Source organism: Bidens hawaiensis, unplaced genomic scaffold, assembly GCF_021521415.1.
Source record: "Bidens hawaiensis isolate Kalapana, Puna unplaced genomic scaffold, B.hawaiensis_p1.1 tig00028566_1, whole genome shotgun sequence".
In the NCBI taxonomy this organism is placed as follows: domain Eukaryota; kingdom Viridiplantae; phylum Streptophyta; class Magnoliopsida; order Asterales; family Asteraceae; genus Bidens; species Bidens hawaiensis.
In genome coordinates this window covers 182,978-203,261 of record NW_027494682.1, presented here as the reverse complement: position 1 = coordinate 203,261, position 20,284 = coordinate 182,978, and the positions used below count along the sequence as shown (strand labels likewise).

Below are 20,284 nucleotides of genomic sequence, written 5' to 3'. Positions count from 1 at the left end.
GTAAGTTCTCTTCTGAGGTTTGGAGTATTGTCAAAATGAAAGGTAAGTTTCAGGGGTGCATGAATGGTTGGGCGAATATTCTGCAATATGTGTCTCAATTTGGTTTGTCCAACTCTATTGATAATGTTATTAATCGGCTGTTACTTGGGGCTTCGGTTTACGTAATTTGGAAGGAACGAAATAACCGGCTTTTCAGGAACTCTTTGAAGACTCCAAAGATTGTTGCTGATGAAATCATTAAGGGTACTCGCCTAAAGCTAATGACTCTAAAGTTCAAGAATTCTGAACGGGACAATCGGGTTCTCGAAGATTGGCACCTTCCGAGAGGAGTTTCACACCAAATTGATGATAATGGTTGATTTGTTTTTGTTATGTTTGTTTCTTTGGTTCTTGTGTAGGCTTTAGCACTGTTTACCATTGTTTGGTGGTTTTGGTTTTGTTTACTCTTGTATGGCATGTCATACTTGAGAACTAATATGGCACTTTGTCATATTACTTGTTCTTTATTGGTTGTGTGGAATGAATTTAACCGGGTAGAACCCTTTACCCAAAAAAAATATGATACAGTCAAGTTCCCCCACCTTACAACCATAATTATGTCCCTACCCCTGTTACCAAATAACATAAGGAAAAGATAAAAGACATGAAGTATGGGAAACATGTTCAATCTGAAACTGTTGGATCAAGATCCCTAGAGGAAATCAAGCCTGATTTTAAATGTGTGAACAATTTTGATGCTTCTACTTCATGTGCAGATGTAGTGAATGATGTTGCTTCTGAAAGAGTAAATGATGTTTCTTCTGATAGTAAAGGGGTTCAGAGTTGTGGCACCAAAGGGAAGGCACGTAAGAAATCAGCACCACAAGGACAGTCTCGTCCTCAAAGATTCTACGGATCTCCATGTGTTGATAAATCATCAGGTGTGACTTATATTAAGAGGCAAACATGTTACCACTGTGGCACGCCAGGACATATAGCCAGAAATTGTGTTCATCGTCTATATGTTCCCTATTACAAGCAGAATCAGAATGCTGCACCAAGGGGCAAAAAGAATGGAAAAACCTTTCCTAAGAAGGAATTCCAACATGAGGCAAGTACTTCCGTTGACATTAGAAGACCGATGATGGCGTGTTTCGTCTACGGGAACAGCGGGCATTTGGCAAAGGAGTGTCACTACCGTACTATTAATAGACAAGCTCCTCAGGTGAAAGGTAACAGGTTTCAACCGAATCCAGTGGTTAAACAAAATGCCTATTTTAGAAAACCACGAGTATTTGTACAACGGGTCACAGATACTCAAGGATTCAAAGTTAATATGACAGGTCTGCACTCAAATGATTTATAAACTATTAAAAGAAAATTAAATTTTCAGAAATCAAAGATTGTTGAGAGTTCTAAGAATTCGAATTGCTCCACTCAAAAGTTTGTTATATCAAATTTCACTAAACCAAGACAGATTTGGAAACTTAAAACTCAGCAAACAGAATCTGTATTAACAAATGATTCTGTTAAAGATGAGAAAGATATGAGTTGGCAAGAGGTCACATATGTTGATGCTCAAGGGAACCCCAAGACATTTATGACTTGGGTTCCTATGTCCAAATGATCCCGCTATGGGTGTAAAAACAACCACAAATTCACTGTTTATTAAATGGGTTGTTCCAGGCACATGACAGGGCAAATATCCATTTATTTTAAATCTTTAAACCATAAAATGGATTATTTGTTGCCTGTATGGGATTTTTGGGTGAAAGAACGTTTTTAATCTGCTCTCTAAGTGTGTAGGAACAAATCAGGGAATACATTGCATATTAAAAGGCTTGTTCCAGACATTCAACTCGCAAAGATGCAGAATCTCAAAACAAGCTTATTCCTGGGGGAGATTCTCACAAATGAAAAATGATGTCTTGAAGATAAAAGGTAACCGTATCACTTTGGTATGAAAGATTGATCAGTCAAAAAGATATTAAAATTTTAAATTCAAAAATTATGTTCACGTATAGTTTTTCAAGTATAAAGTATTTTGTTTCTCAAAGAAATGAGAAAATGACTTGAACGTACATGAGAAATGATAGTACATCAGTTGGCTGACTATCACATTCTTTTTATTAAATACTTCGTTTCGACGATTGAGTCTTTTTGAGGTTAAATTTGTACATAAAAGTTTTTGCACAAATTTAGGGGGAGAAATTTAAAAAAATCAAAAAGAGTGTGTGTGTGCGTTTAATAATAAAAAATTCTATGTCTTTCAAACTTCACTCTTGCTTAAAATTATGTCGGTTGCTCAAGTTTGAGGAACATATACTTGTATATGTTTGGTCCGGTGATCTACTTGTAGATTCACAGGATACCCATTCATCTAAAGACTGAAAGCATCCCGGGCGATTGTGATGTGTTTTTGTGTTTTGAATTCTTTAACTTAAAATTATGTCGGTAATTCCAAGTTGGAGGGACACGTATTCTCTTATGTGTTTTGGTACTGTTAACCACTAGTGGTCATACGGGATAGCCATTTACCTGAAAATTGAAGAGTGACCGGGGTGACTGAGTTCTTAACATGTTTGTCTTCTGATTATATGGGAAGTGATATCATTATTCAGTTAATAGCTTTTTAGAAGCTTTAAAATATTTTCAAATGAAAATTGATCCAACCTTTGGAAAATGATAGGTAAATTGTTTCTGTGTGCCTAACAGGTGAAGTTATTAAGCTTAAAAGGCTCTAGAACAATCATTAATTTGTATGGTAGCTTTCCATGATGCGTAAAAGTTGAAGTGATATAAACTAAATATGCTAAACTTACTGTGGAGAGTCATTTTGAAGAAATGTGCATGTCTCCATATACATCTCTCCGAATGATAGGCAGAAAAGCAATTACCCAGTCATACATGAGCCCGTTAGTGTCTTGATCACCAAAAATATTATGCTATTATGTTTATTATTATAAAAAAAGATGAAAAAAAAGGAAAAGATGAAAAAAAAAATTCTTCTAGTAATTGCGCTTACTTCTTAAAGTTATCACATTAACAAGGCTTAAAGGGTCAAACTAGAACTACAGAGATGGGGGCACACAAGTAAGTCCTGTCATGTCTCGAATGAAAGGCTTGTCAGTTTACTGGCACTAAGTATATCGTTCAACCTTAAAACTAAGCCTGTTTTTATATAAAATCTTTTGATCAAGCACTAGGGGGTTGGAGTCAAATTGGGTTGATCTGGGGAAAGCCAAATACGCTTTGAGAAGAGATAGGAGGCGTCATAGGTCCATAAGTGATGTCCATCTAAGCTTTATGCCGAACTAAACCTAATTCATATCACTGATGCAATGAAAATCATGCTAAGTTCATTATACCTGCTATCAACCTGTTTCTTTATGTCATAATAACGCTGAACATGAATCGTTGTGAAAGCACCTTAAACAATACGATTCCATGTTCGGATCTTTTCATAAAGGCGGCATTTTTATCAAAAACTGAAATTTGATCCCAACTTTTAGCTAAATTACAAGAAGACCGGGTGATTAAATTTGTTTTATTTGTTGTTTTTGGTTTTGTTTTATTTCATTTATTTTTACTTCTTGTTTACTCCTGTCGAAACAAATGTGTTAAGAAATTGTTTTGAAGTTTTCAGCTCATGAAATCTGATATCGGTTATTGTGTTATAGTTGGTTTAGCTGGTATGATCTCATCTCAAGTCTTTTCAAGAAAATTTAAAAAAAACAGAAAAAAATTAAAAATTACAAAAATATGTCTGTCTTATTTTGTTTTATTTAATTGTTTTCAAAAATATTTTGGTTGATCTTTCTATCAAAGTTGATTGTTCTTTCAAGACTGATTTCTTGCAACGGAAGCATATGAAGTATCTGAGACTCAAATTGGATGATGCTGTCAAAAAGGGGGGAGATGGTAGAGTATTGGATGCAGATGCTGAAGTTGCTGATCATGTTCAAGGGGAGATGGTAGAGTATTGGATGCAGATGCTGAAGTTGCTAATCACTGAAGTTGCTGATCATGTTCAAGTAAAGATTCTGAAGATCTTGAAAGCATCAATCTAAAGGCCAGATTGTTGGGCCATAAATTGGTTAGAATGACGCATATCAAAGGGCCACGACATGATCAAGACTAAAGTGATGTAAACGAAGACGAGTTGAAGAACTACATTGGTGTAATACCGAAATCCCTATGAATTTCGGTTAGGCTGGTCTGAAGTGAAATAAACAAGAACGAAGCTACAAACCAAGGGGGAGATTGTTGGGTCCATATTTGGTGGTTTGTACTTAGTTATATGTTTATTGGGTTTCGTATTGGGCTCTTAATGTAAACCGAGATCCTTATGGATCTCGGTGGGCTATGGGCTATGGTTGGGCTTGTGTATTGAGTACCCTATATATAGAATTCATTGTATAGGGTCTAGGTTGCTAGTTGATCAGTTGTTAAGCAGAACTTTAAGAGCCATCACATCTAGAGAGCATAAGATTGTTTTGGCTAAGTGGTTTATGTATCTGACGATTTATTGATTAATAAAATCGTATGCATTGAAACCATATTACATCGTGTTAATCTTGTTCTTCATTTATATTGTTCTTGAATCACCACGTTAACTAGATTCCACATATTTGACGTGTTTGGTTGATATCATAGTTGTAGTGTTACAGATTCAGGACTTACAATGTGGAAATTAATGAACAAACGAATACTAACAGACACTAATGAACATTAATGGACAAATATACATAAATGACTATAATGAACAAACGAACATAAATGATTACATATTGATTTCAAAAAGTATAATCATTACCGGACGTTCACGAACACAATAAATGAACTTCTCACCAAACGAGATGTCAGGCGTCCGGTTCATTTACAGCCATATCTGATATATTAGATAAAAGTTGTAGGATGCCTTCTTTTTTCAAAATAAGTATATTTGTTAATATATTTGGCTGTCAAACATGTAGAACTTGAAAGAAGTATCCCTTGAGGATGGGTAAGAAAAGAAAGTATTGTTTAAAATATATTTAGTGGTTATGTGTCACACCCCAACCTATGGCAGAATTGCCGGGGCGTGAGCTGATTGTCACAGCTCTCACGGTTATTATCTTGCACATTATAAGATATCTATTTAATAATTTCAAATTAAACAAATACTCATTACAATATCCCATAAACAAATAAGACATCAAACAAATATAAAATTATAATTAATATTGTCTCGTTAATATTTTCTTCTAGCATACATCCTTAAGTGATCTTCTAATTACTTCACATCACACGAATACCTGCATATGCGTTGAAAATAAAGTAGCTTTATCAACACGGGGTTGAGTGAGCAACACACCAGTTTAAATGTACAAATAGTATATATCAAAAATATGTAGTTGCAACAAGTCATATGAGAATAACAAATTAACCAAATGAGTAAGTATAACTGAGATGTCATGAAGCAATAAGGCTATAACGACTGGCGTGTGATCATACTATTCTGAGATTATGCTGGACCTCTCCGAATGCGGAAGCATATAAAGCAAGTAAGCACATAAACAAGGTATAACCTGTTAACACATAAGGCAAAGTTGCAGTTTTGAGTATTAGTATATATGAGAAATACAATTTACGCATATGTCCCTAAAACGTGGAAAACAAAATAGGGGAATGTGGTACTCACCTGATCGGATGAACGAAAAGTAAGTGATGATGAGAGCAGTTAAACCCTTTGGGAATTCACCGACAAGGATTCCTAATTTTTAAATTTTAATGAAATAAATAATTCATTAACATTTAACACAATCCAATATACATCTGGATAATGGGTAAGCGAGAAACAAGTTGCGCCACTATCCCCTTTTGGATCGCAAAGCCTATTCTACTAAATATTAATCCTCGGTTCCTCGGGCTCTGCGAGTCACAGCGTACCACCTTCTGCACCCGCTTCAAAAAGTGAACCGCCTCAGGAGCTAAGGATCCAAATGTGTTGAAGGCGAATGGAATGAACGCGTGCTGATTCTCCAAACACGCTGCCTCATGCTTAGCAACCTTCCTAGATTCCGCCCTCAAAACAGCATGTCTCGGAACGAAGCCACTGTCTCTCAGCCCCACCAATGGGGACACCCTAGTGAGGTCAACAAACGCATGCTTACCCCCTGCCCAACCAAACACAAGAACGTCCGCAAGATGCAGTGTAGATCTTCCCTCTCTCGGACCAGTCAGAAAGTTAACAGGTGCCTCTTGTTTGGCTGAGATCCCGGCACGCCTAAGCACATCCCATAAGACATCTCTAACCCAGTCTTGATGATACTTGAACCCCGGCAATTCCTTACAGTGGAGGGCATGCTCCCCAAATTTATCCAAACAGGATTTTTTACAAATGGGGCACGATTCGTCTGGAGGGAAAATAGGAATCATGAGCCGGTATTTAAGGATGGCTCTGTATTCAACTACCGACATCCGTTGCCCAAGACCTTCAATGGGCACAAAAGTCAAAAAAATCTTGTGCATGAGCCCCCATGAGACAAGCAAAAACTGCCTTTTGTCTCGGAGTCATACCGAATCGCTCCTCCAAATCATGTATGTGTTTACCATAGAGAGCACTCGCCAAGGTTTGTTGGGGTTTCTTGGGGGCGGTCTCCTTATCAGTAAAACTGCCTAGTGGTCGGGGAGAGTTGTTCCAATATTACCAAGTGAAGGGAGTAGTCAATATCTACCCCCATAACACCAGCGCTTCACAAGATGTGGTCCTGCAATTCCACGACTGGCCCTGGAAGCCACAAAGGCATATACGGATACATAATCAGCAGAGAAAATTCCTAAGCCTCCGCAACGCATAGGGAAGGAAGCCAACCTCCACTGGAGGTCCCCAAAATGCGGTCCTCCACACATAACAATATCTTCGATTTCCCCCCGCAGGCCCGCATCAAAGATGGCCACAGCCTCTTTGACATGTTCAGGTTGACAGTTCCGGAGCCCAAACACTAACTTAGCAACCCCCATGCACGAACGCAACAAAAGGAGCTTACTTTGGGGGTCCCTAAGTTCCGGCAGGCGTTTCATAAGTTCAACCGCCCGCAAAGCTCTTTTATTCGCCAACGACCGAATAAACCCTTCATCCCGACTAACCGCTCCCCCCCCCCCAGGAGTTTAACTCCCCTCACAGGCCCGCTAATCTCGCTAGGGAATAAACCCGACACATTCTTCTAACCATTGCATGACGGCCAAAAAATCTCCGTTTCCTGAATATTAAGCCTAAGCCCCAAAGACACCCCCTCTGAGCGAATAATTCCCAATGCCATAGCAACCTCCTCAGCCTTACCAATTATAGTGCCATAGTCTAAATACCAAGCATGGAAGGGCAAGCAATATATCCCCTACACACTAAGGATGAGCGGATGGAGGACCAGCGCAAAAAGAAGAGGGCCAAGGGGGTCCCCTTGCTGCACCCCAGTAAAAGCCCCAGTATGAGTATCTCCCACATATAACCTCGCATGCTGGGCATATAAAAACTAGACCCATGGGAAGATGGATGGACATCTGCAGCTAACTTCCCTGAGAAGGGTCGTCCGGTCCACCTCGTTGAAGGTGTTAGAAAAATCAACAGTGAGCATAGCCAGGGACCCGTCAGAATGGAACGCGCTTAGAAACTTGTTAGAACTATGCAGTACAGCTTCCGCCCCATTAAGGATCCCAACGCCGAATTGAAAATCCCCTAGATAAGCAGCCATTTCTTTCCCCACTTTACGCATAGCGACTTTCAACACCAATCTTCTCCAAATGCCCCCAACCGGGATGGGTCTAATTCCATTGTCAGGCTTCAACAGGGGGGTCAACATCAATGATGGCCTTTAGGAGCCCAGAGGCGGTCGGAGACTCTGGCCACATAAAGCGTCTAAAATATGTTGGGCTTGCAAACCATCCCTCCCACAAGATGTACCTTTCGGGAAGGTTTTAATACATTCCAACACACACTCACCGTCCACCTGCAAGGCTGGTTCCGATGGCACGACGGAAGGCAAGGTCGGGGGGTCTACCACAGGGTGTTTATCTATCAAGGCTCTCAAGGTATCCCCCCCAGCATGCGCGACCCCGGATGAACACAGGACTTTGACTGCCGTTGTGTAATGGTCATCCGCTACCTTCCAGAGTGATGTGGTCTAAAATATACAAATATTTAAATATTCCCTAAACTTTAAAGAGTTATTGAATTAGTTTTTATTAAATATTACTCTTATTTGGCTCATATATGGATTTTAATGCTTTCATAAGTCGAAGAGCTAAATCGAGTAAAATTGTTCTCATAATAGTTATAACTATTTAATATTAATAATAATAATAATAATAATAACAATAATAAGAGCTATCTATGATACACATATATGATTATTCGCATGCTTTGGCAGGGAAAAGTTGCGGAAGAATGGGCCAACAAGAGTGGAACAAAAGGTTAATTACTATGGGCTCGATATCAATCAACAAGCATCAAAAGAGAATAATTAAATTCAAGGGCTAGGTCACGAGAAGAACCGGAGTCAGCAACTATTAATTATTATTTATTTTGTGACATATTGGACAGCCAGAGAGAGGACGAAGTCAAAAGTGGGGCTGCTCCCCTATTGGGGTTACTATTCGAAGAAAAGAAAGAAAACCAAGCAGGCAGCCAAACACGTCTCAAAAACTCACGGCTAAATAATTCAATAAGCAGCCTAGAACGTCAAGCACTCAAAGTCTCACGGCTGAATTAAAAATCAAGCAGGCACACAGGTGAATTAATTTAAGCTAGCAGGCACGTAAACTATATTTTTTTCTTTTTCGATGAACCAAACTTTATTTTTTATCTTTGTTTCATCAATAATTATGGTTGGCTAAACTTGTTATACTGCCTGGGTTTGGATGATTACTTTGTAGACTCGTTTTATTTTTGGTTTTGGATTTATTATTGATTGGTTCATGCTTTGGTAAAGTTTTTATTTTATTTGGTTGTGATGCATATGGGTATTTGGTATTAATTTATTATCAGTTTTTGTTCCATATGCGTCTTTGTGAACGTCTTTCATGAATGGATGCATATTAGGTTGCTTACTATGTGTTTGTAACTAGTTTATGGTATATTGTTAACGTATTCCATAGGAACGATAATTGAGAGTTTAGAGATACCTTATATTCTGCCACTTGAGAGACCGGGAGGTAATTAAGTGTCGTCTGTTTTGGTCTTTTGCGGGTTTGGGTAGTGATTGCACGGGAGTGAGTTACCCTAGATTCCTTTAGATTTTTACAGATCCGACTTATATCCGAATTCAATAGAATACCCCTTTACGCCTTAGGGTGTTTTGTGATTAGAGAGACCGGGAGGTGATTTAATCTTTGAGTACCTTAACATAGTTAGGTTAGGTGAGACCGGGAGGTGATCCGAGCCATTAAACCGTTGAGTTTTACATGATATTTAGGGTTCTTAGGTATTGTTGGTGAGACCGGGAGGTGATCTAGCTTACTATAGTTATTCCTAAAATTTCATATTTTTAGAATACGGTACCAATCATAAATCCAATTCCGAAAGTTTACGAGTTGACTAGTAGGATTCCTTACCTAGGTAGTTGTTCCCCATATTTGAGTTCTTGTCCGTGTCTAGTTTTAGAGTAAGTACTATTTATTTTATATTTAATAAAAAAACATAAAAATCAATTAATTAAGTTTAGTTAAGTTAGAGTCTAGTTTATGTGTCGCTAGTGTCCTTTGGGTTCGATATCCGGACTTCATTAGGCTTTACTACAGTTGATAGGTACACTTGCCTGTCTAGTGGTCTAGCATTAGGATAGTCTAGATTTATAAATTTAAAACTAGAGTGTCTAGGTTAGGTTAGTTTTTTAATAAACCGTTTTGCACATCAAGTTTTTGGCGCCGCTGCCGGGGATACTTAGGCGATAGCGAAACTAGCTTTGATTGAACTTAATTGATTAATTGGTCTTTTGTGTCTTGAGTTGTGGTGTGTCTTGTGAGTCTCTATCTTAGATTTAGCGTGTCTAGTCGTCTTTAGGATAATATAGTTTGTGTTTTATTTTATCGAGCCTAGTTAATATCTTTAATAGATCGAGCCAGTTTAGGAGTATTTTATATAGAAGATGTTGGAAATAGATGATGTTGGAAAGAGCCGAACAAGAGGAACGTGAAAGATTCCAAAAGATTAAGGAATTGGAAGTCAGGCTGGATAAGTTGATCGAAAGAGAAAGACTCCGTAAGATAGAGGAAATCGAAGCTATGTTAGAAGAGATAAGTGCTAGAATTCAAAATGAGAGTTTTTCTTACAAGGAGCAGGAAGCCGTCTATGAAACGGATGATGAATTCTGGAATAATGATGATGAGGGCGTGATAGAAGAGATGGAATTGGAGCTACCTGATTACACGGATCTGAGCGAAGATGCCGTTATGGAGCCACTTGACCAGATGGAAGATAACGAAGAGGAGGAACATGCACCATCTTGGGAGGATGAGTTAGGTGACGAGTTAGTGGGTTTACCATTTTATGAAGAGCATGAAGAATTTGATCCTGTTGGCGATCTTATCTATTTAGAAACACTAATCATGGGGAAGCCAACAATGGAGATCAAAACGTCACCGAAAGAAGAAAAAGAAGATGAAGTGGAAACGGAGGAGGATCATAATATGGTGGTAGTTGAGTCGCCACATCATGTGAAGGTTAGCAAGTCTGTGGGGGAACAAGATAGTGGATCGCCACCGAAATCGGCAAAGCCATAGAAGTGGGAGCGAAAGTGCTTGGATCGACAAGTTTTGAGGGTTCAAAAATGGTTCATTAAGAATTATCGGACAACACTAAAATGCAAGAATAACCATTTACCTCATTATATGTCACGTATTAGGTTTGGTCCAGGTAAGTTTAAGTGTTGGTGGACTGACCCGTTGAATGTTTTAAAATGCTTTTTAGTTTCACTATGTGCTATTTCTTTAAATATGCTGGACGGGTGGAATTAAACTGGTTAGACCGGGGTTGAATAAAAGAAAAGCCTCCTGACTAAAATTTCGGGAGCGAGTCTGGCTGAAGACTCTTCTGTAAACTTAGCACTTCCCGGGAGGCAACCCGGGTAGTATGTTTTTGTTTTACTTTTATTTTTGTTTTTGGGTTTTTCTTGTTTTCTTGTGCTGGCTGTTTCTTGGTTTGCTTTCAGGTTGCTTCAGAGATGCTATTGGATGATTGATAATACATGGTTTGATTCAAGTGTGGGGAGGCTATTTGTTGATTGATTGTCGCGTTCGTTCGTAAGTGATAGCTTGATAGAGAGAGCACTGGAGTGTGAGGCTTTCGTTCGAATTGGAGGGCATGGGACACGACTCGCGAGGCAATATCGTCATATTTACCAGGGGAGTCTGTTCCACTTTACTTATATTTGAATGTGCTTTAATTTTTGTCTTTTTCCTGTCTCATTGAGGACAATATGACATTTAAGGGTGGGGATGGGAAACTGACGTTTTTATATTAAAAAAAAATCAAAAATAAAAAAAAAAGAATATTAAAAAAAATAGTTGAAAAAAATACTAAAAAAATTTGAAAAAAGTCCCGATATTTTCACGAAATTTTTTGCAAATAATGAAAAATGATAGAAAAATTTGAGATTGATTTTTAAAACTACTATTATATATGAGATTAAATAAAAGATAACGCACTAAACTTGGGATGTGTCGGTAGACCCAACTAGCTTTGATAGTCCTTTTTAGCAAATTTTATATATCTAATAATTTGAAAAACGGTGAAACCGAATTTCGATGCTTAGGGAGGATTACCATAATCTAAAAACTTTGAGATGGTAAGACTTAGATGCACTCAAATCATCACACGAACACATGTCCATCTTTTTACGAGCTTAGAAATAGTTATATACTTTAGGGTGATATAAAAAAAATAAAAAAAAATAAAACAAAAAAAAGAGAAAAAAAAAAGAAAAAGAAAAGTATGTTATGAAAGTGTATTCTGAAAAGTTGGTCCGAAAATCAAATGACCATGAGAAAGTTATGTAATGCAAAATGCCAAAGAAACATTCTCAAAAATAGAAAAAGAGGCCAAAGTGAGCATACTAGACGGGACTTAGAGTTTACATGTTACCAAGGGGATGGTGACTCGCCTTGTTAAAAGAAGCGAAGTTATCTACATGTTCTCTCTCTAGAAGGCGATTTGGGCGATCCAACCCTTTTGCGATCGGCCGCTTAGGGTTTTGGTTTTTTCTTGGTTTTTGTTGCTTAAATCTTGATCTAATCCTTGGTTCTGATTGCTTAGTAGGATTGTTATTGAACACGGCTATTGTTATAGTTTAGTTTGATCGATACAATCTTATTAACTGATTAAGGATCTTGTGGTTAATCAAGGTTAGGGTTCTTTCAGCCGATTGTAGTGAGAGAGACCGATTTTGGTTTTTCTTTCTTCCGATTGTTGAGAGAGGGACCGATTAGGGTTTGTGGGTTTGTTTGCTGTTTGAATCGTGATCTTTTTCCTTGGATCTGATTGCTTGCTGCCGTGTTCTTGCTGATTAGGGTTCTTTCAGCCGATTGTGGTGAGTGAGACCTAGTTTGGTTTTTCTTTCTTCCGTTCGTTGAGAGAGAGACCGATTAGGGTTTGTGGGTTTTGGTTTGCTGATTGAATCGTGATCTTTGTCCTTGGTTCTGATTGCTTGTTGCCGTGTTCTTGCTGTTTCTCGAGTATTAGGGTTTCAAACAACCATTCTTGATACGAGATCTTGATTACGGTTTTCATACAGCCATAATCTTGATACGTGATCTTGGTTCGTTTGGAATTTTGGTTCTTGATCTTGGGTGCTATTTGTAGATTGGAATCTTGGGTATAGGGTTTTGCATGGAGCAGAAGGGTGGTAATGGTTTTGTTGATCGTGTCAAGCAAGGGTTTTCAGCCAATCGGGTCACGAACATTGATGGGGTGCTTCCTCGCAGGGGGGTTCTGAAAACTGGCTCATCGGGTAACCCTAATGCTACGAGTTCGTTTGTTTCGTTTGCTGCAAACACAACATTCAATGTTCCTCTAAATGATGTTATCAATAAAGATGGTGGTTGTTCACCCATGGCTTCAAATGTTAACAAGGGTTTTGAATCTGATTCATTAAATATTCAGCAAGATGGAGGTTTTTCGGATGATAACAAGGTGTATGGATCAGATTCTTTAAATAGTCTAAGGAATGAAGGAAAGGAAAAACTTATGGAAAATTCAAAGCCTTCGTATATGAGTGTTGTACAGCTCGAAAACAAGACAACTAAGGTAACATTAAGAAAATTAAATGTGGAGTCAACAATGGAAGGAGTTGATGTGGTTATCCCGGTTGAATCTGTCAAGAAAGTTAACGATAGGTTTAATAATACTCTGTTTGGTTATTTTTTGGGGAACAGACTTCCTTTTCCGGTTGTTGAGTATTTTGCTAAGAAAAACTGGAACAAATATGGGCTTACTAGACTTATGATGAATGCGAAAGGGTTTTTCTTTTTCAAGTTCCATACGGAAGCTGGGATGATGAAGCTGATTGAAGATGGTCCTTGGATGATTAGGAATGTCCCCATTATTCTTAATATTTGAACTTTGGAGTCAGATTTGGAAAAGGAGGATATACGATCTGTTCCGGTTTGGGCCAGACTACAGAATATTCCTCTGGGTGCATTTACTGAGGAGGGTCTAAGTATGCTCGCTTCAAGAATTGGGGATCCGATAAGTATGGATTCTTACACTGCCAATATGTGTAAGGAATCGTGGGGAAGAAGTAGTTTTGCTAGAGTTCAAGTTGAACTTCATGCAAACCAGGACATTAAGAGGAAGCTGGTTGTTGCTGTTCCAGATACGTTGGGGGAGACAAACAAGATATCGGAGATTAAGATTGAATATGATTGGGAGCCCCCCAGATGTTCCTTATGTGAAGTGTTTGGCCATGCGAACACTCAATGCCCGAAACAAGTTCAGGAGAAAATGTTAAATGAAGAACCAATGAAAGTCAATAATGATGGTTTCCAGAGGGTGAAGGGAAAGAAAAAAGTTAATACGCAAGTCAAGAAACATAATCTTGTCTATCGACCGGTGGTTAAACCTCCTGTGTCACAACCTATAAATAAACCACCCGCTCAAAGACAAGACAATAATTATCCTATGGGTAAACCTACAATTCCTAAGGCTGTGGGGGTCGAGTTAATGGAAAAGCATGCTGTCCAAACCAGTAACCGGTTTGGTAATTTGGCGGACGAACCGGAAAATGATGAAGATGAGGATGATGTGGAGGAGCTGTTTACGGATGTGGCTAACGCTATGAAAGCGGATATTGGTTCTGAGGGTGCAAGCACACCCGGTGAATTGGTTGTTTAATGGGTACTATCGCCACATGGAATATAAGAGGGTTGAACCGCCCTCTTAAACAAAAAGAGGTTCGTAAGGTAATCCAAGATAATAACATTCAGGTGTGTGCTATTCTTGAGTCTCACGTACAATTAAACGCGGTTTATGATGTTTGTAAGAAGATTTGTAAAAATTGGGATTGGACCAGCAATGGTAGTGTTTGTGATAAAGGTACTCGGATTATTGTGGGGTGGAATACGGATTTGGTTGATCTTATGGTTATTGATTATTCGAACCAGGTTCTTCACGTTCAGTTAAAGTTTAAGCTGGATAGCAAGGTGATGTATGGTTCTTTCGTGTATGCTGAGAATTCTTATTTGAAAAGAAGGGAGCTATGGCATAATCTTGCTGTTCATAAACAATTCACTCGTGGTAAACCTTGGGCTTTACTAGGAGATTTTAATTGTGCTCTTAATTTGGAAGACAGCTTACATGGTTCTTCCTAAATTTCCACTGGGATGCTTGATTTTCGTGATTGTGTTAAGAACATTGAAGTTGAGGATATTAATGGGGTCGGGCTTCAATACACTTGGAGCAATAAACCGAAAACGGGTATGGGTCTTTTCAAAAAGCTTGATAGGGTGATGGGAAACTCTAAATTCATGGAGATTTTTAACGATTCATCGGCGGTGTTCCTTCCGTACCGGATTTCAGACCACTCTCCATGTTTATTGAAATTCCCCTCTCTAATTAAAGGTAAGCCTAAACCGTTTAAATTCCCTAATTTCTTGATTGGAAAACCGGGTTATAATGATATTATTGCTAACGGCTGGAAAATTGAGGTGAATGGTTACCACATGTTTCGCGTGGTAAAGAAACTCCAAAACTTAAAACATCCAATCCGTTCTTTGCTGCACCGGCAAGGCAATCTCCACAAGAAAGTAAATGATCTAAGAACCCTTCTGGATGCTTGTCAAACCCGTCTTGACATTGACCCTACTAATTTGGAGTTGATTCGGGAGCAGAGTAGTTATCTTAAGGCTTATCATGAGGCGGCTAAAGATGAGGAAGAATTCCTTAAACAGAAGGCTAAAGTCGATTGGTTAAAGCTTGGTGACTCTAACACTGCGTACTTTCACAATTCTTTGAAAATGCGAAACCATAGAGGTCGTATTGATACAATAAGTGATGTTCAGGGCCAATTATTTGAGGGATCGGATGTTCCTTCGGTGTTTGTTAATCACTTTATGAACATTTTTGTTCTGATATGCAACCATTGAGAAAACCGGATAATCAGATTTTTACTACTAAGCTCTCGGCCTCTCAGGCGGAGCTTATGGTTAGACCTATATCCGATTTGGAAATCAAGGATGCTTTTTTCTCTATTGGGAATTCCAAAGCGCCGGGGCCTGATGGTTTTTCCTCGGCTTTCTTTAAAAGTTCTTGGGATATTGTTGGGAAAGATGTTTGTTTGGCGGTTCATGAATTTTTCAGAAAAGGAAGTCTCCTTAAACAGGTAAACCACACTATTATTGCCCTTATTCCCAAAGTGACCACCATTTTGACTCCTAATGATTTTCGTCCCATCTCGTGCTGCAACACTTTATATAAATGCATTACCAAGATTATCTCGGTTCGTATGATGAAGGGTTTGGAGTCGTTAATTGATATCAATCAGTCTGCGTTTGTCCCCGGGCGTAGGATTTCTGATAACATCCTTTTGACCCAAGAATTAATGCATAATTATCACACTAATAATGGTCCGCCTAGATGTGCTTTTAAAGTTGATATCCAGAAAGCTTACGATACGGTCAGTTGGGACTTCATTCGTGATATTCTTTTTGGGTATGGTTTCCACGATAGGTTGATTCATTGGATAATGGAGTGCATAACCACTTCTTCCTTTTCGATATCCGTTAATGGGAACTTACACGGGTTCTTTAGTGGTAAAAGAGGTCTGAGACAGGGTGATCCGATGTCCCCTTATATTTTCACCCTGGTTATGCAAGCTCTCACGTTAATTCTGCATCGAAAGGTTCGTATTGAACGATCGTTCCGTTTTCATCGTCATTGTGAAAAATTAAATATTATCAATATTTGCTTTGCGGATGATTTGTTCCTGTTTGCTCGAGGTGATGTGAATTCCGCTAAAACTATTATGGGGGCTCTGAATGATTTCAAAGATATGTCCGGGCTTACTCCGAGTGTTCCGAAAAGTACCGCGTTTTTCTGTAATGTCCCGGACCGCGTTAAAAGTGGTATTTTGAATATTATGCCCTTCGTTGAAGGAAGACTCCCGGTTAAATACTTGGGAGTTCCTCTTATTTCTACGAGGTTAAATTACCGTGATTGTAAGAGGTTGCTGGATTGTATGGATAGTCGGATTGGAGATTGGAAGAATAAAACCTTATCTTTTGCGGGTAAACTTCAGCTGGTCAAGTCTGTCCTGTCGTCCTTATATATTTATTGGTCTGCTGTGTTTTCACTCCCTTCTAGACTTATTGCTGATCTTGAGAAACGGATTAAAAATTTCCTTTGGGACTATGGTCACAATAAGGGAAAGCATAAAGTCTCTTGGAATATTGTGTGTCAGCCGAAATGTGAAGGTGGTTTGGGTATCCGGCGAATCCGGGATGTCAATAACTCTCTTCTGGTTTATCATATTTGGAGTTTAATCAATGTTCGTAATTCGTTGTGGGTTAAATGGATTCATGAGTATAAAATGAAGGGGCGAAATTTTTGGAGCCTGCAGATTCCTAACTCGTGTACTTGGGGGTGGAGGCAAATTCTTCAGTTTCGTCCTCATATTAGGCAGTTTATATGGCATGAAATTGGTAATGGGAGATCTACATCAGTTTGGTATGATAAATGGGATGATCTTTGTCCTTTAAGTGATTATATTAACCCGAGAGCTATACATCGGGCTGGCTTGTCTTTAGAGACCTGTGTCAATGATGTTGTTCATCATAATAACTGGGGTTGGCCGCCTGATTGGATTCTGAGATACCCAATTCTTTCGAACTTAAAAGAGGTCAGTATTTGTCCGGATAAGCGGGACAGGATCGTGGTAATGGATGAGAATGGGACTTCTATGAATTTCTCGGCTTCAGGAATATGGCATCTTCTTCGGAGACCGGCTGATAAGGTGTCTTGGGTGCATGTTGTTTGGTTCTCTCAATGTGTTCCAAAACACTCCTTTATGTTGTGGACTGTGCTTCATGATAGGTTGAGCACGCAGAATCGTATTATGGGGTGGAAAATTGGTGGGTATCCAAATCATAACTTGTATTGCTGCCTTCTTTGTAATGGAGAGCCGGATTCTCGTAATCACCTCTTCTTTGAGTGTAAGTTCTCTTCTGAGGTTTGGAGTATTGTAAAAATGAAAGGGAAGTTTCAGGGGTGCAGGAATGGTTGGGCGAATACTCTTCAATATGTGTCTCAATTAGGAATGTCCAACTCTATTGATAATGTTGTTAATCGGCTGTTATTTGGGGCTTCGATTTACGTTATTTGGAAGGAGCGAAATAACCGGCTTTTCAGGAACTCTTTGAAGACTCCTAAGATTGTTGCAGACGAAATCATTAGGGGTACTCGCCTAAAGCTTATGACTCTACAGTTCAAGAATTCTGAACGGGTTAACCGGGTTCTCGAGGATTGGCACTTTCCGCGGGGAGTTTCCCACCAAATTGATGATAATGGTTGATTTGTTTTTTGTTTTGTTTTTTCCTTGGTTCTTGTGTAAGCTTTAGCTGTGTTTACCAGTGTTTGGTGGTTTTGGTTTTGGTTTTGTTTACTCTTGTATGGCATGTCATACATGAGAACTAATATGGCACTCTGTCATATTACTTGTACTTTTTTTGGTTGTGTGGAATGCATTTAACCGGGTGAATCCCTTTACCCAAAAAAGGGGATAGTGACTCTCAGGATACACTATTGGGGCTCGAAGGTTTTTAGTCAATAAATATTTTTTTAGGGAATATATAGGACAAAGTCCAATAATATTTAGGGTATGCTCGTACGGCCTCCACATGACCATTCATCCATCAAATTTCACCGAGTGCATCTACTTAGTACCATCAACGAGTCATTGGCTTACGGTGATTTGTCAAATCATTCTGCTTTGACTCTAGTTTTTCTAGCTCTCTTTGTCTGAGATGGGGTAGGTGTAGCCGTGGTTTGGAACTTAAAACGCTTAATGCAATTGGGGGCTTGATAGGCTGGTGGCTGGGTTTAAGTGAACAACAATATCGGCAATCGTACTTTTTGAGTTTATCTATGCTTAAAAGATAACCTATATGTTTTAAAGATCAATTTTCAAATTCTGATTATACTGCAAAATGCTTTTTTCAGGGACGAAAAAGGTTTAAGTGTGGGGATATTTGATGTGGTCTAAAATATACAAATATTATTTAAATATTCCCTAAACTTTTAAGAGTTTTTGAATTAGTTTTTATTAAATATTACTCTTATTTGGATCATATATGGATTTTAATGCTTTCATAAGTCGACGAGCTAAATCGAGTAAAATGGTTCTCATAATAGTTATAACTATTTAATATTAATAATAATAATAATAATAATAATAATAATAATAATAATAATAATAATAAGAGCTATCTATGATACATGTATATGATTATTCGCATGCTTTGGCAGGGAAAAGTTGTGGAAGAATGGGCCAACAAGAGTGGAACAAAAGGTTAATTACTATGGGCTCGATATCAATCAACAAGCATCAAAAGAGAATAATTAAATTAAAGGGCTAGGTCACGAGAAGAACCGGAGTCAGCAACTATTAATTATTATTTATTTTGTGACATATTGGACAGCCAGAGAGAGGACGAAGTCAAAAGTGGGGCTTCTCCCCTATTGGGGTTACTATTCGAAGAAAAGAAAGAAAACCAAGCAGGCAGCCAAACACGTCTCAAAAACTCACGGCTAAATAATTCAATAAGCAGCCTAGAACGTCAAGCACTCAGTCTCACGGCTGGAATTAAAAATCAAGCAGGCACACAGGTGAATTAATTTAATCTAGCAGGCACGTAAACTATATTTTTTTCTTTTTCGATGAACCACACTTTATTTTTTATCTTTGTTTCATCAATAATTATGGTTGGCTAAACTTGTTATACTGCCTGGGTTTGGATGATTACTTTGTAGACTCGTTTTATTTTTGGTTTTGGATTTATTATTGATTGGTTCATGCTTTGGTAAAGTTTTTATTTTATTTGGTTGTGATGCATATGCGTATTTGGTATTAATTTATTATCAGTTTTTGTTCCATATGCGTCTTTGTGAACGTCTTTCATGAATGGATGCATATTAGGTTGCTTACTATGTGTTTGTAACTAGTTTATGGTATATTGTTAACGTATTCCATAGGAACGATAATTGAGAGTTTAGAGATACCTTATATTCTGCCACTTGAGAGACCGGGAGGTAATTAAATGTCGTCTGTTTTGGTCTTTTGCGGGTTCGGGTAGTGATTGCGGGAGTGAGTTACCCTAGATTCCTTTAAATTTTTACAGATCCGAGTTATAACCGAATTTAATAGAATACCCCTTTACGCCTTAGGGTGTTTTGTGATTAGAGAGACCTGGAGGTGATTTAATCTTTGGGTACCTTAACATAGTTAGGTTAGGTGAGACCAGGAGGTGATCCGAGCCATTAAACCCTTGAGTTTTACATGATATTTAGGGTTCTTAGGTATTGTTGGTGAGACGGGGAGGTGATCTAGCTTACTATAGTTATTCCTTAAATTTCATATTTTTAGAATACGGTGCCAATCATAAATCCAATTCCGAGAGTTTATGAGTTGACTAGTAGGATTCCTTGCCTAGGTAGTTGTTCCCCATATTTGAGTTCTTGTCCGATTTGTCCGTGTCTAGTTTTAGAGTAAGTACTATTTATTTTATATTTAATAAAAAAACATAAAAATCAATTAATTAAGTTTAGTTAAGTTAGAGTCTA

At 38.4% G+C, this 20,284-nt stretch overlaps 1 protein-coding gene across 1 annotated transcript; it reads left to right on the top strand.

Moving 5' to 3' along the window:
* The first annotated feature begins 8,768 nt into the window (after window positions 1-8,768).
* On the top strand, window positions 8,769-11,508 carry LOC143577416 (uncharacterized). The gene is made up of 2 exons (XM_077061250.1): window positions 8,769-9,961; window positions 9,994-11,508. Exon 2 carries the CDS (start codon window positions 10,117-10,119, stop codon window positions 10,735-10,737), a length of 621 nt encoding a protein of 206 aa, XP_076917365.1. The 5' UTR covers window positions 8,769-9,961; window positions 9,994-10,116; the 3' UTR covers window positions 10,738-11,508.
* Window positions 11,509-20,284: the final 8,776 nt, after the last annotated feature.

Excerpts from the sequence above, each read along its gene's own strand:
- LOC143577416 (XM_077061250.1), top strand. The coding sequence starts at position 10,117 with ATGATGTTGGAAAGAGCCGAACAAGAGGAACGTGAAAGATTCCAAAAG.